We start from the raw sequence: 16,366 nt of genomic DNA, 5'->3' as shown, positions 1-16,366 counted from the left end.
ACACTGCAGACATCGTAGCGATATGACTGAAAAATTGTTAAAGCTACGTTAAAAATCCAAATCACACACACACTCAAAATGTATATATCCTGTAAGAAAGTTGCATAATTTGGCATTACTTCACATGTTTCAAATAAACTCAAGATGTCGAATTTAGAACAATATCATAAACAATAAAGTTTTTGATGAAATATCAATGTCGACAGCCTACGCAATTACTACCACAAGCCTAACACGTTCCAATTGCTTTGTGAAAAATTTTTTGACAAACGGCGTGAACTTGGTTTATCAGCAAATAGTGGGTCGTTTGTGTAGTCGTCACGCATATCCATCGAACCCTCAGTCACTAGCTTTCTATTTTTCACAGCTGTAAAGCGGTTGGTCACTTTAGCTTCATTAAGCCATGACTTCCTTGTAGCTCGCACTCTGTCTATAGTCTTTAGAATTACTCAGTGCCGGACACCTCTCAAGCTGCTCACGGGATTTTCGCAACACTGTTTCATTGTCCTTAAAGTGATTCAACTTAACAATATTGCATGAAGAAGCTTTCTGTCTCTTTACAATTTATTGGCATATTCTCCCTCACATTGCTCTCTGCTTGCGACAGATCAAGTTTGCCTTAGATAAAGTTCCGAAACTTGGAAAAACACCTGCCTCAGATTTTTATGCGGTCCTGAAATTCATAAAAAGGCATATAGTTTGTAAGGGAGTGTGCTTAAACTTGTCGTCCAAATTGGCTCTTCTTAGACTTAATCATATCTTCCAGTGTTCAGATTTAGGATTTCAGGGTCTCTCGATCCTACTAGAACACCAGTGTCAGCCTTAAATTCATTAGTATAAAAATATTTCTTTCTCTGCTCAGTAAAAAGAAATTAAGGACTACATTACCTAAAATGTGCTATAAATCCTGTACCTTTCTTAAAGAGCTGTTTGGTGGCTACAATTTACATATAAGCAATATATAACTCGTGCAACTTTGTGGGATACGACAGCTCCAGTCTATAGGCGCTTAGGTTCTAATAATTTAAAAACCACTTGCTATAAGTGTTTGATCAATATCGTAGTACTATTTTATCCAGTGATAGTTCTCTCAATTATAGATTTAAGTTTTATAAAACTCCGTAATCATATATTTAAGGGAGTCTTCCCATAACAGTGACATGATGTGCTTCTTGCATTGATCATACTACTACTACTAAAGTTAATTATAATCAGGAACGTTTTCAGTCATTTCAGTTGTTTCATATAAAGCTAAATTTTTCTATCACAAACCCCCATTAATCATATACCTCCAAACCCGAGTCTCCTATCTGTCGTAATGATCTGGAAATATGATTTTAATTGCCAATGGTCCTGGATTGGAGAGGCCCAAGAACAAGCTGCAAAAGGATGGTTTCCTTTTATCATTTTATTGGTCTTTGAATATGACGGTTTAAATTTTTGATGATTTAATTTTTAAACATTGGTCTATCGCTGCTGCTATGCTTTTTGCTATCTTTTTAACGCTGGAAGAATCATTCTGTGGTACGAACTATGCTGTCTGCGTTCATCAAATTACAACAATATAACGGAAGAGGGCGAGCTAACTCGAATACTTCTGTTTCACGGCACATTGAAAACATTTCATTCTAATCACGACACATTGAAACCATTTCAATATATATATATATATATATATATATATATATATATATATATATATATATATATATATATATATATATATATGTGTGTGTGTGTGTGTGTGTGTTAGGCTGATGGATCGTCCAATGGACAGAAACATATGACATTTAGTGAATGAAAAAATTTTAATAACAACTTTACATAGACCACTCGTATAATATCAGTATAAATTTTCACTCAGTTTAAATCATGTTGGTGTTTTGCTCTGAAAATAATCGTGTTAATGATAGGTGTACGTCCAAATAAATAAATGGATGAAAACATCAAAAATACTGACACTGAGGACTGTAGATAAAAAGGCACATTTGCACCACCAGTTCAAACGAAGTACAAGTTTCACACACAGAGTTTCATCCACAAAGTCGAGTAACTACAAGCAGGGTAATTATCAGGAATTTCATTTCCAATATGATCCACATTTTGATCCCAACAAGGCTTGATAGTTACAAGTGGATTAAGCAAAACTTTATCTCCAGCCAGATCATTGCCTAGTACTACATGAATACCCTCGATGGGTAGGCACGTCACAGCTCGGACTGCTACTAGTCCTGAGACAGTCTGATGACAATTCTACAATATGGAGAATAACATTACAAATCTGCACACTTTGAATAAGAACCATTTCACTAAAAGCTTTCTTCTCAGATAAAGGCAGATAAAGGTACTTGATAAAAAAAGACAGAGAATCTCCTGTCCCTTAACGTTTTAATCGATTTAAGCTTGGAAGAACCACTTACTAGTGATAAAGAACCTTGCAACATGAGTGGTTTATAATTCTTCGGAACAAAGCCCGACTGGGTTTATTGACCCAACTAAACCATTGCATTGACCTTTTGGAAGTAAGGGCATTTGGAATAGTTCTGCATTTATTATGTTGCTTATGTTTCAGTATTTAGTAGTGATATATAATGTGCCCATTCTACTTACAATAAGGTAGAAAGCGACAACGATTTCTGATCAGTCAAATCATATTCTTCTTATGTTACGTGTTTGGTCTAAACAGTAATACAAGAAAGCGTGAAAACAACAAGCCTTGAAAAATATAACAAATAATTTTTTCCCTGGAAAAATTCTGTAAATAAAATGAAAATATATGAACTTACGTTTTCCAGAATCAAATAAAAAAATAATCCAAGAATAATCCACCAACACAATTTTTGAAGTCCTAGTATTGAAATGTTCTTATGATTCCAAGTTTGTGTCCCGACAAAGAATCCAAGATGGAAGGCGATGACGTATGTTGTAGCTTGCACTGTGTTGAAGCTATAGTTCCTTGTAGAAACATAATAATTAATCATTCGGTCTTGGAAATCCAAATAAAATTTCAAGAAATGTCCTTGTTCAAAACATCTGTATGAATACAATAATATTTCCAGAGAAACGAATTAATCTTTTAGAGTCCAAAAAATCTTAAGAAAAATTAAAAAATAACTAAAAAACTCAAAATTTCAATACTGGTCACAACAGAAGAAAACAACTTGACATGAAGTGTTTAAAAGCCCAGACTCTGAGATCTCTCTCTCTCTCTCTCTCTCTCTCTCTCTCTCTCAACATCACTATTAATACTAAGTATTTCGCATCTTTGGAAATGCCTAATTGCGAAATAGAGGATCACGTGATCATGTTAGCATATAAAATAAAATCACGTAGCCCCTGTATGTCCTTGATAAGAACAAATCATTTTACTCCAAGAAAAGTTGTTTACTTGAGCCTCAATCAAGGCCAGGAAATAAGTCAAAAATAGAAACGAGTGTTTTTATTATTAGGTACCTAAGCAAAAATTCAGGTCAAACTGAATTTTCTGGAAAATATCAAATTCCTAATAAATAAAATTATATTAGATTCACATGTAAAGAAAATAAAAAGTTTCCAAAACCCACAAACAAGCAAATCAAATCAAACACAAATTAAATCAAATATAAATTAAATAAAACATACGTAACATTCTTGATTCCTAAAAGTTGTGCTAGATTGAGATTTGAAACTACTTGTATGAGACTATGAAACGTCACGAAAAAATAGTCAGATGTACTAGCAGCGTTTGCTAAAGCGTCGACATTTTGTTCATCAAGGTAGGACTTGAGGTCACTATGGATGCAGTTTTTGAACTCTTCAATTAATATGAGCTGGCTGAGGTTGTCGCAGTCTTGATCAACCTTCTTGGCTGCGCACAACCTATGAAGTTTGAAGTAAACAACATTTATATAAAAAGCTAAGACACAATACAGAGCCAGGATGAGGGCCATTACCAAGCCAAATTCGTAAATAACTGGCTTCTAAAACATTTTTGATTTCTTCAAGAAAAAAAAACCTATCTCTTGAGCTCAACATCTGTAAACAGGTTTACTTCCAATTAAAACTTATCTTAATATATAATCTAAAATTATAGACAAATACAAGTTACGTAATAGACTGTTTACAAAATAAGAAGATACTAGGTAGCTAGAGCCAATTCATACTCTCAAATTATGGACAAAGGTCCATTCCACAAAACAAATTAAATATACATATCATGCAATAATGGACAAAAGCCAAAACTCAATACAAACTAACTGTACATAATACTAGACCAATTACATCTCGCACTGGGGACCCGGATGGCCGAGTGGTCTAATCCGTTCGCCTTTCCAGATCGCCGACATCTCACCTCTGTCAGAGTATGCTTGAGTATCTTGCTCTGTGAAAGTGGGTATGTAAGAAAGCTTGTCAGTGTCTTCCCATAGGTTGGTAGTTCTTCCCGGGATTTTTAGGCATGTCCCTTGACCCGAAATTCTTATCGCCATGTACCGTGCGCTACAAAATGGCTTAAAGTAATAACAACTTAGGCTAAATGTCTATACGGCAATATGTTAAAATCTCCATCAAATCTACTATTTAACTGTTAATCTGAGTTTTAGTTGACGACCATTATAAAAATTTCGTTATCATGGGAGCATTTGCTGAAACCATTAAATATGGCGGTGCAAACATATATTGTGTTGTTTTAATCAGAATTCATAATTTTTGCCTGGAGTTTTTTGTGCAAGCTCGTTTTGGTGTGCCCATTACCATATCATCATATCACTGGTCTTTAATTAATTACAATATGGATTTTCTCTCACTTAACTAAATCTTCAAATCTATCTGCCCACTTCTCTTTAACGTACTTAACTACATCAATATCCATCTTCTCGCCTGTCTTCTAATAGGCACAAAGAATAGACACACAATAACAAACCGACACGCATTACGGTGTAGATTCAAAGAAAAGACAAAACAGGCAAATATAAAAATTGCAACAAACAGACTTTGAAAAATAACACCTTCTTAAACTGCAAAGAAAAGCATAAACTTTAAGTGATTAACGATACAATTTCAAAGATAAAGCTGTTAACATCCATCGATATAATTAAATGATCGACAAATATTAAAAACTCCAAACATATGTTTTATATGTCGCATTCCGGTGGAACATAATAGTAAAGTTTCGTCATTGAGTTCTCATTACATTACTTGTGTCTCACAGGTTCGAAGTAGATACACTCAATAAGAATGAATTTTATTCACAATAGACGCTTGAATGGTATGCACTATAGTCGTGGTTTACTCTTCAGGAAGTATACATGAGTTAGGTAATTGTATAAATGAATCAGGCGTGTGCTTCGATTCGCGATCAGAACAATACGATCATCATGTCTGCACATTCTTCTGTAAGAGAAGTGCCATTACGTGATCGTTACAATATAATTTTATGTATGCGGTTTTTGTGCCAGAGAAGCCACTCCACTGTGGGTGTGATGTTTTAATATTTGTATAGGAAGAACAAGATAATTAGTGTTATATTCTGTTTGGGAACCGGTTACTCGAATAAGCTTTCATGACTTTATCTCAACTGGTATCACCCTTATAGAAAATACCGGTTGTCTTGTTATACACAACAACTATATTTTCTAAACGGAAGAGCCTTTTAACTGACGATTTTCCTGATTAATTTACGTATTTTCCTCCATTACAGATCATGGTCTCTGATAAATGGAACTTTTGTCTGATTACTTCACCATTCTTTTTTACTTTAAAAACCGAACTGAAACATTATTCATTGAATCATCTCATGTTAGATGCAGATTAAGTATTCTTATTATTCTCTCTTCGGTCATCAAAATTTACTATCTACTACTTTAAATAAACTGCAATTTGCAGAGACTAAAGGACGATTTGGGCAAGATTTAATGCCAGGGAGAAATCTGATAAGAGAAACAATGTCATCGTCGTCAGACATGAAATACTTCAGATTTCATGACGATCTGAGATTTGACATATGTTTAGGACCAAATAGGAATCAGATTACGGGCGCTTTAGTCATGAACTGTCCCAAATTTCGTTTGAAATTAGCGCTATGTAACATTCTACTTTATGGTACGATAAATACTGATTTTGCTTTAGCAAAACTGCTGAATATCTTAGATAAATAACTTGTAAATACATTCCGATATTTCTATTATTAAACCTTTGCTTTACATGACATCATGTGCGATGTTAACACATTTTAAGGCACGCATTACATATTTACAAAAATTATCATATGGGTATACATGCATAAATAACATAGTAGCCTTGTTAGAAATGTTACGGCACAAGACTTCACTTTGTATCATTTCAATCCTCGATTAGATATAACTACGTGAAAACTACATCGTTAGTCCATTCACGTTCATTTTGTCAACGTTGAATAGACCTGACACGAACATAATCAGATTTTTTATTGATAAATAGTACTTAGGTTATTTTTATTTTGATACAACAGTTGACGTACAGCTACCGCATGAGACAGACTAGTGGATTCAGATCATTAAGTCAAAGTGTACATCAAATATAAATTGTTCTGCAATCTCTCCGAAGTAAAGCAATTGTGATCTTTAATAAAGCCAGTATAGCCATATTGGTCAATTAATGTGAATCAACACTTATCAGGTTCTTACCACCGACAATCAATCAATCAGATACCAAGTAGCTGAATTCTTGATTGGTTATATATATATATATATATATATATATATATATATATATATATATATATATATATATATATATATATATATATATATATATAATGTGACAAATTGTATTAGTATTGCAACATGATGTGGACTATCTATCTATCTATCTATCTATCTATCTATCTATCTATCTATCTATCTATATATATATATATATATATATATATATATATATATATATATATATATATATACTTTATGTTCAGTTTGATGACATGAATGATTATGCTATATCCTTCACCAATATACATATATTTGAACTGACAAACTGACAAACCTCTACAAAAAGGTATACGAAAATCCACAGTTTGAGACAGCGGTCATAACACGTTGTATTTAGGATCACGACTACGATTGGGAAAATGATAGATGTGATTGAGATATCTGTCTATAAAATCCACACCAGCGTACAGACCATGCGTTGTGTCAGAAATTACTGCAAAATGAAATTCGTAGTGGCTGTTTTTCTTCTTGGTCTGGTTGGTGAGTATTTTAAAGATATTACTTGCTTATTAGTTGTTTGGTACATGTCTCAAATCTTTTTATAGCTCAGGACTGGAATCAATCTATGCCAGCATTATCAAAACGTTTTTAAATGTGCGTTCGAACTGTGTCTCCAAGTATTCTAGTCAAATGTGTTACTTGCGTAATCTATGTATTTAAAAGCATGCAATAAAAGTTACTAAAATCGTGAAAGTTCTATAATGGCTCTACCTTAATAAATTTATTTACCGTATTTAATACGGTTCAGAATTTGAGATGAAGCCCCATTATTGCGAGTAGAGAGAATATTGAGTTATATATGTTTTTTGTTTTTTTTTTGTAAAATATAACAGGAGAGCTACATTAACAAAACCGTAGGAGACCAGTTACCATGCAAACTGTGGATATCGGGTATCAGGCCTAAATGAACCAAAAGCAAAGTTATGAATTTTCTTTTATCTGCACGATTTGTGCTACTTTGAGTAACACATGCCGCCCGTTCAGAGATCTTGTTCATGTATGTATGAGGTAACTTTCCAGACGGAGGACGTCAGAGACACACAAAAAGATCAAAGAAATGTCTCTAGCGATTTGATGCTCCTAAATGTGTCATCCTACAGGGACACTAAGCAATTGTTTATCGTTGTACTAAACATGTCAAATGTGCCAAATTACAATATTTTTCCAGCTAATTCCTCTTCTCAATACGACCATTTTTACAGAACAATGATGTAAGTGTGGTTTAACATATGTTTGTTTATCTCTTTAACTACATACTCAGTTATGTCATTTCTCAGCCCTGACAATGGCACAGGATCAATGCTCTAGCGACGCAGAGTGCGCAGCACACTGCCATCCACATTCAGGCAATTGTAATAATGGAGTTTGCCACTGCAATCACCATGGTAAGTTTATTTATGCACCATATCCTTTATTACAACAACATGTTCTAGTCTGAAGGTTCAATGAAATATAGTTTTAAAATAAATGCAGGTAGAACTATCTTTCTATATTTTTGTTCCTGCATTCATCAGCGATAGTAACGGATTCAATGAAATATACTATACAAACACATGTCTAGAGGAATAATAAGATATACGTTATACCTAATGAAAAACATGCAGAACATTATTATTGGTTTTAAATTGTAGAAGCACTTAATTACGTTTTGCTTCAGCTCGACTGGCAGCTTGTGAGGGGCACACATGCGCATGTCCTGATGGAACCCAAGGGCATTGTGACCATAATGGAGTCTGTCACTGTCACAGTTAAATATTTATTTTAACTTTGGTGAGTACATGTTAAATATTTATTTTAACTTTGGTGAGTACATGTTATTGCATTTTCCTAGTTGGATGAAATGACTCAGAATCTTGACATACTTTCTCCATTGTCTGCAACGAAACGTGTCTAGCATAATTGTTTTAATTGATTCTATTCATTTTTGTCAACTTGTGCATACGAGAAAGAATGGCATTGAAACTGGAAGAAAAAAATCGAAATTATAATTAGGAGGAAAAAACTTAATTACAGATTTCATTTTCTATATTAAAGAAATTATTTAGAAATACAGTTTCAAGCATTCAAATTCCTTTTTGAGTAAATGGCTACACATTTTATTTTGAGCATAAGCAAATGCCATTTTGTATCATCATCTCTTCTTAAACATCATGTACAACACGATGCAAGGAAAGGTCGTTATCGAACGAGTATTGGAAATGAGATTACAATAGTAACATTTAAAAAAATAAAACTATAACGTCTTATATACTTCATTATCTTCATATTTATGTCCGTTAATCTCTATGTATCCATATCGCAGATTAGAGTACCGAGAAACAGTCAATGGACTAATGTACGTCTACAGTAGCATCTGGTTCTTTCGGTGCATGTAAGGTCAGATGCATTCATGTATGTATCATGTCAATGATTTCAAAGATACCGAAGAAAGCTTATCCAACCCCATCTCCCGTCTTTACTGATTAAATGTTATCTCTACTCGTGAGTTTAAACGGCCATCTACTTACCTCTTATTCATCCAGCTTAGTTACAACGACTGCCTTGCAACCATGCTGGAAGCGTGATAAATTAAATTTACTAGCGATATTAATCGACTAATAATGATTATCAACTAATAGAATATTTTTTCTATACCAGATTACCCTACTTTTAGAAATACTTGCAAGACACCATGGAAGTGAAAATAATGAGCTGAATACAAAATGGACAGACAAGCGGAGCGCGTGAACTATTACCTTAAACGTTGGAAGAAATATTAGCTGAGAATCCGATTAATATGTTGGCTGAAATTGTGCCTGAAGAAATAGTGTCTAAATCAGAGTCAACCAATAGGAGCCAGCGTATAAAGCTGAGATAATTGCTGTTAGGTAAATGAAGCCTCGAAAAAGAAAGTATAATCATACAAAGATACCTGCACACCGATAACTATTGTAATACAGGTCTACAGTTTAGTAGTTTACTTCTACGAAATTCGTGTATGTTCCTGGCAAAATAAAATCTAAATTCATTGTTTATGTACCTAGTAATCATATATATATATATATATATATATATATATATATATATATATATATATATATATATATATATATATATATACGATATCTTTAGTCTTTTTAGCGTATTTTGTTATTAGCGTTTAATAAATATATCGTTAGCTATAATCAAGAATAACTTAGAACACCAGGTACATATATTAGTTATCAATTTAGACCGTATTCAGATAAACATCATTCATTCATCATTTATTTGTTTACGTCAATGAAATGAACTATAATATATAAAATGATTGCTCCTTACAGGATAGTCTAAATATGTTAATATCTACATGTAGCTGCAACAGAAAATTTACATGATATATTCCTGCCTTATTGAACACTACCAGATCCGCATCACGCAGAAATGTTCATCCGCATAAACCAAGAACATAACAATTTAAGAAATGTTTCCAATATTCTGGTACAAACCTGAGAAACAGGCTTGCTCTGCATCTAAAATTTGCAGAACGTAGTTTTGTATTTAAAAATCAACATCATTAGTACATAATATTATTAATAGACTATAATATAATTTATTATCGATAATACTACAGCTATGCTAAAATAGTAATAGTTAATATATTTTTTATGACGTCAAAGCACTTTGTAATATTTTCTTTTTAATAGGTTCTTAAGAGAAAATAATCTTTGGCTAAACGAGTCACCGTCTATAAATAACAACAACAACAAATAATAATAATAATAATAATAATGATAATAATAATTGTTATTATTATTATTGAAGTATTAATAGTAGTAGTAGTCTTGGTGTTGTCATTAATATAAGGCTATTATTCACATGATCATAATGATGTAATCAATACACTGTAAGAAGGACATGTGTCATTCGAATGATAAGTTTTGGAATAAAGTGACAACACATTTTAAAGGACAGCGGCGTTCATAAATAACTTATTGGAACTGGTGCATAGCATATGAACGGATTCGAAAACATTGCTGGCTGAGTTTATACCTTATCAATGGTAAAACCAATCCTGTGAATAACTCTAATCTTGTGCCTAACCCATACAACCACCGACCTTTCCATCTTGCCCAACACGTCACAATTGCCGTTAGATCCTTTAAATACAGGCAGACAAGTTTGCTTTCTTACACCTTTTTTTCAAGCATTGAACCACGCACCATACCTTAATATAATTTAAATGTTAAAGTAACGAAGATCATATATCAGGGTGTACAAACATTGCGAGTTCTTGAGCAAGTCATAAATATCTAAAATTATTGCTCCTGCGACTTTTGTTTTCGCCACGATATTGTTCATTTAAAGTGCTGCAGTTAGTTGACGCTACTGGTGTAGACTCAGCAATAGGTGCATTTACAAAATAAATTATTGGCTCAGTTGTAGCATACGTTACATTAGATAATGGCTTAAACACTACTTATTCAGCCAGCGTATCAGCCATTGTCTCTTGCAATATTTTAATCACCTTTTTAAGTAATATTTGACTCACTCTTTTAGTTATATATCCGACACTAGACTGTCCATTTATATTCTTATCATTATCATACGGCTTGTGTTTCTGATCGCCTCTGTCAACTAAAATCGAGATCCTGGCCTTCGCGAGTTGCTTAGCTTCGAAGTCCGGGGCACCATGTTTCCACTAACAGGAGAAGGGATGAAGACGGGCCACTGGCGCCTTAAAACCAGTGGTTTTGAGTAGATTGAACTCATAAATCTTGGATGGTAACTCACCTAAAAGAAGGAAAACTCCGATTCCAAACCTCCGCTGCCTTGAGGCTATATTCACTCACGGGAAAGGCTATGGGAGTAAACTCCGACGGAAAATCCGGAGACGGAGTCCCTAACACGGACTACCATTGACCTCAACGTCACTACGGCAACTCCGGCGACGCCGTTGGTGCCAAGCTCTATCGGCATTCGTCGTTCGCTTGGGTCCACCAACTGCGTGGAGAGGGGTATCTGCTGCAAGTGCAACAGCTGATTCTCCATACCACCCTGCCCAGGCTTCGTACCTCCACTGGAGAGGACACTCCAGTGTAGACGTAAGGCGTTAACACAACACGGGAAGTAGCAGTTTACCGGTTCTAAGTCAAAGCTCGATTAGCGTAGAGCTTGGCGCCACGAGTTACTTACGACAGTGGGAGAGATCACCATGTCTCACTGGACAGTTGCCGCCCGCCTCAAGCTGGGCAGCCCCCAGTCAGTAAGGTGCTGCCCGTCACGGCCTGCCTGCTTCACTGACGTGGAGCTTAGAGAACCATCTCGACAAGTGGGCTACAAACTCAGCACCAGACAAGACTCAAAGAAGAAATAAGAAGACTCAAGCTCTTTGTTTCGCAAGCTGGAACATCAGGACCATGTGTCCTCGATTCACCGCTGACCTGTAACTGATCGATGACGAACGGAAGACTTCAGTCAATGCCAGAGAACTGTCCCGACTGAACGTTGACATTGCTTTCCTCGAGGAGACCCGACTGACCGACAGCGGCTCCATCAGGGAAGCCATCTACACCTTTTTTAGACAAACGAAGCCCTCTGATGAACCTAGGCAGCAAGTGTGTCGGCTTCGCTGTAAAGAACACGCTAGTCTCTTTCATTGAATCTTCGTCATCAGGTACTAAAGTAATCCCTGCCCTCCAGCTGTCAACATCCTTAGGCTCAGCAAACATCTGCAGCGTGTACGCCCCAACCCTCTTCTCCACCCATTAGGAGAAAGATAAGTTCTATGAGGTTCTTGATCAGGCAATATCCAGTATCCCCAACAATGAAGGCCCGTTCCTACTAGGAGACTTCAACGCTAGAGTAGGAGCTGACCACGAGGCCTGGTCCTTCTTTCTAGCTCTCAAAGAAGGGGCAAGATCAATGAAAATAGGCATCGTCTCCTGGAGATGTGCTGTTCCCACAGCCTATGTATAACCAACACCTTCTTTAAATGCAAGGATATCCACCAGGTGTCATGAAGACACACACGTTCCCGCTAGTGGCACCAGCTAGACCTCGTCATCACCAGGCGTGCGGAACTGTCCAGTGTCCTCCTCACCCGCAGCTAGCACAGTACCGACTGCGACACGGACCATTTCCTCTTGGCCAGCAAGGGGCGAATAATTTCCACGAAGCTGTGCCACGCGAAGAAGAAGTGTAGCCCACAGATCAACAACTGCTGTGCAAGCAACCCAGAGAAAACACAGAACTTTATTAACAAACTGCAGGATGCTCTTACCAAAGAGACACCTGATGATACCATCGACTCCAAGTCGTCCCACCTCCCTGACACTGTTTACAATTCAGCCATCACTGCCTATGGGAAGAAGGAACGCAAAAATGCCGACTAGTATGAGACCAAGTGGGATGAAATGGAGCCTGTGACTGAGGTGAAGAGGAAAGCCCTCCTGGCATACAAGGCTGCACCTAGCCTTAGTACACTTCAAGCCCTCAGGACTGCCAGGAACAACGCCCAGCAAACCGTCCACTGTTGCGCCAACACCTACTGCCTGAACCACTGCATCAGTATACAGACAGCTGAAGGCAACGGGGATGCAAGAGACATGTAAGAGGGTATCAAGAAGGCGACAGGTGCCCTCATCGCCATGACAGGCAAAGTCATCCCAGACCAGGGGAAACACCTGCAGTGATGGATTGAACACTATCTCAAGCTGTATGCAGCCCAAAACATTGTCACCGACACCGCAATGAACGCCATCCCAGACATACCTGTCATGGAGGAACTAGACACACCGATCACCTTCGAAGGGCTAGGAAAACCCATCGATTTCCTCGCCTGTCGGAAGGCTCCTGGAAGCGACGGCATTCCTCGTGAAGTCCTCAAGAACGGGAAACCATCACTGCTCTAGCCCCTGCACGTACTCCTATGCCTCTGCTGGGAACAGGGACACATCCTCCAGGACATGCGTGACGCCAACATCGTCACTTTCTTCATGCTTGCAGACCCTAACCTCTCGCGTCTACGCAGAGTCTCAGTGTGGCTTCCGAGATGGCAGGTCAACTGTAGACATGATCTTTTCAGGTGGCGCTCTACAGTTTCGTATTTTGCATAGGGTTAGAATTTTAAAGAAAAAAAAATTCCCCGGCTTTCCTCACTGGTTATACTGGCTATTTAAAAAAGACCTTGTATATCTTAGGTATAATTCAAAGAACCTTTAATTCCCTTTATTTTGGTGTATGATTGATGGGTGTACTTTGGGTTATAGAGTATTCAGCTTGGCCTTACTTCAGATGTGCACCTTTCAAAAAAGTGCTAGCTCTACTTGGTCATTTTCACTTCCTGAAATTCAGAGGTAAATTGTATAAAAAGGAGCCGATAACTTTTTTTATATTTTATATATTTGGTAATTCATTCATTGCACTTTCAGAAGCTGGTATTGTCTAGTCTGGCAAAATTCATTTTCCTAATTTTAATAGCTGCTATGTGTAGTGTACTTTAGACTTATTCAGGCTGATTTTTTAACTCAAGGGAGCAGTCATTTTAGTTAGCGGTGTGCTTAAATCATTTAAAATTTCCAAAAGTACAATATCCAAAGAAATATCCACATTACATTAATGTAGCATAGAGGTATGCCAACATTCTCTCCATTGTGCATGTTTTAAACGCAAACTACTTCACCTTACATACGTCACTCTCTCAAAAGTACATATTAACTGGTGAGCGCCCCCTCACTGCACCGGTTACAGGAGATGTGTCGCGAGCAACAAATGCCCCTCTACATCGCCTTCATAGACCTGACGAAGGAGTTTGACCTAGTCAGCCATAGTTAACTCTTCTGGCTCCTTTAGAAGATCGGTTGCCCCTACCCCACCTCCGCGACTTCTCGCAGTCGTCACGTCGTTCTACAAGAACATGTACAGCACAGAGTGCTTCAATGGCGCCAGATCTATGATCCTCCCAGTTAACAGCTGAGTGAAGCAAGGCTGCGCCCTTGCGCCGACGCCTTTTGCCATCTTATTCTTCATACTTCTCCAGTACGCCTTCAAGGACTTCAGCGAGGTAGTGTATACCTATACCAGGGCTGAAGGGAAGCTGTTTAATACCGCCTGCTCTGTGCTAAGACTAAAGTCAAAGACGTCCTCATCCGAGAGTTGCTCTTTGCCGACGATGCAGCTTTGACATCACGCACGAAAGATGGACTTCAGCGGCTGTTATGCCGCCTCTACCACGCCTGTAATTAGTTCACTGAGAAGACAATTCGATGCGCCTACCAGGCCTGCGTGCTCAGCACACTCCTCTACAGCAACGAGACATAGACCACCTATGCTAGACACGAGAGGAAACTCATCAGCTTCCAACTGAGATGCCTGAAGCGCATTCTGCACATCCAGTGACAGGACAAAGTATCCAACACAGAGGTTCTAGAACGCGCTGACATGAACAGCATGTTCTCCATTTCAGCGAGAGGCGCCTTCGCTTGCTTGGCCACGTCAATAGAATGTACCCAGGTGCATTCCCCAGGACTGCCACGTCTCCGTTACTAATGTGTCTGCAAGAAGGACATTAAGACGACCAACATCAACGTCAACGACTGAGAGAACTGTGCTAACCTAGCGCTTAACTGTAAGTTTGGTGACTTGTAAATCCACGTGAAATAACACGACTATCTGTCCAGTGGCCATTTTGAATTTCGCGCTAGATATGGATGTTACCAAGATGTTACCAATTATGTGCCTAAAGTATACTCAGGATTCTTCCGGAAAGATTTTCATGTAGCAAAATTGCACATTTTAATGAACCGGTGATATCAGACCCACTCATCATCCATCGGTATCAACACAATTTTGGTGGGGTTGATTTAGAGGACTAAACTGGTATTTCTGTTTCCTGTACTGCTTAGTATCAGCAGCACTTTTTTATTTTTTCAGTACCGTGGACAGCATTGCGACACAAACGAGAAAAGAGTATGACTATCTGAAACAGTGTGAATACATACTGAATTTAATTGCTCTTGAATAAAAACGATCTTATAAATTTCTAGTCATTTTATTATTTCAGGCCTATGCATTGTCTTTTCAATATTTAAAATCATGCACGACATTAACTTACAATTAATGATGGTGGAAATAAAATTAGTATATATGATACTTCTCAGCATGTCTGAAAGTGAACAACAGACGTACAGATCTTGTAGTTCAGAATTTCTGAACTAATCCTTGATTTGGGCTACTATGCGCGTTTTCTTTTCTTGATGGTCACTCTCGATCACTGTTAATAACATTCAACTCTGTTAGCCGAATGCAAACAAAAAGCTGCCAGCTTATCCCCAATTAGGTCTTTTGGGGGTATATATAAAACGGTGACGAGCAGGATAATTCGAACAAAGTTTGTGTGTCAGAATAAAGATGAGAACAAAACACCAACGTTACTTAATTATATATCAAATATAACGTAACTCTCTTGTAATGTAAAAAACTGATTTCAAATATACTTAATGTAATGACCAAAATATAGTTAGTTCTCTTTGTCCAGTAATGCCTATGCAGAGTTAGATATTTCCCTAAATTTAGACATTCCGTTTAAAATTATTTTGAAGTTTCAGATATAATGGCTTTATGTATAATTAGATGTTCGTCTCTGAACAATAACTTCATGATTAAAACTTTCTTCTCGATGCCCT

The 16,366-nt window shown here is 37.0% G+C and overlaps 1 protein-coding gene across 1 annotated transcript; it reads left to right on the top strand.

Moving 5' to 3' along the window:
- The first annotated feature begins 7,069 nt into the window (after positions 1 to 7,069).
- On the top strand, positions 7,070 to 15,720 carry LOC149778335 (uncharacterized). The gene is made up of 4 exons (XM_089938639.1): positions 7,070 to 7,202; positions 8,000 to 8,107; positions 8,380 to 8,492; positions 15,615 to 15,720. Exons 1-3 carry the CDS (start codon positions 7,082 to 7,084, stop codon positions 8,472 to 8,474), a joined length of 324 nt encoding a protein of 107 aa, XP_089794765.1. The 5' UTR covers positions 7,070 to 7,081; the 3' UTR covers positions 8,475 to 8,492; positions 15,615 to 15,720.
- Positions 15,721 to 16,366: the final 646 nt, after the last annotated feature.

The sequence above is a fragment of the Sinohyriopsis cumingii genome, chromosome 17, assembly GCF_028554795.1.
Source record: "Sinohyriopsis cumingii isolate HCF-2022 chromosome 17, ASM2855479v2, whole genome shotgun sequence".
In the NCBI taxonomy this organism is placed as follows: Eukaryota; Metazoa; Mollusca; class Bivalvia; order Unionida; family Unionidae; genus Sinohyriopsis; species Sinohyriopsis cumingii.
This window is presented reverse-complemented; position numbering and strand designations above follow the sequence as displayed.

Coding starts and splice junctions, on each gene's coding strand:
- LOC149778335 (XM_089938639.1), top strand. CDS start 7,082: ATGATAGATGTGATTGAGATATCTGTCTATAAAATCCACACCAGCGTA. Junction 7,203..7,999: donor TTTTCTTCTTGGTCTGGTTG/GTGAGTATTTTA, acceptor GTCATTTCTCAG/CCCTGACAATGGCACAGGAT. Junction 8,108..8,379: donor TTGCCACTGCAATCACCATG/GTAAGTTTATTT, acceptor GTTTTGCTTCAG/CTCGACTGGCAGCTTGTGAG.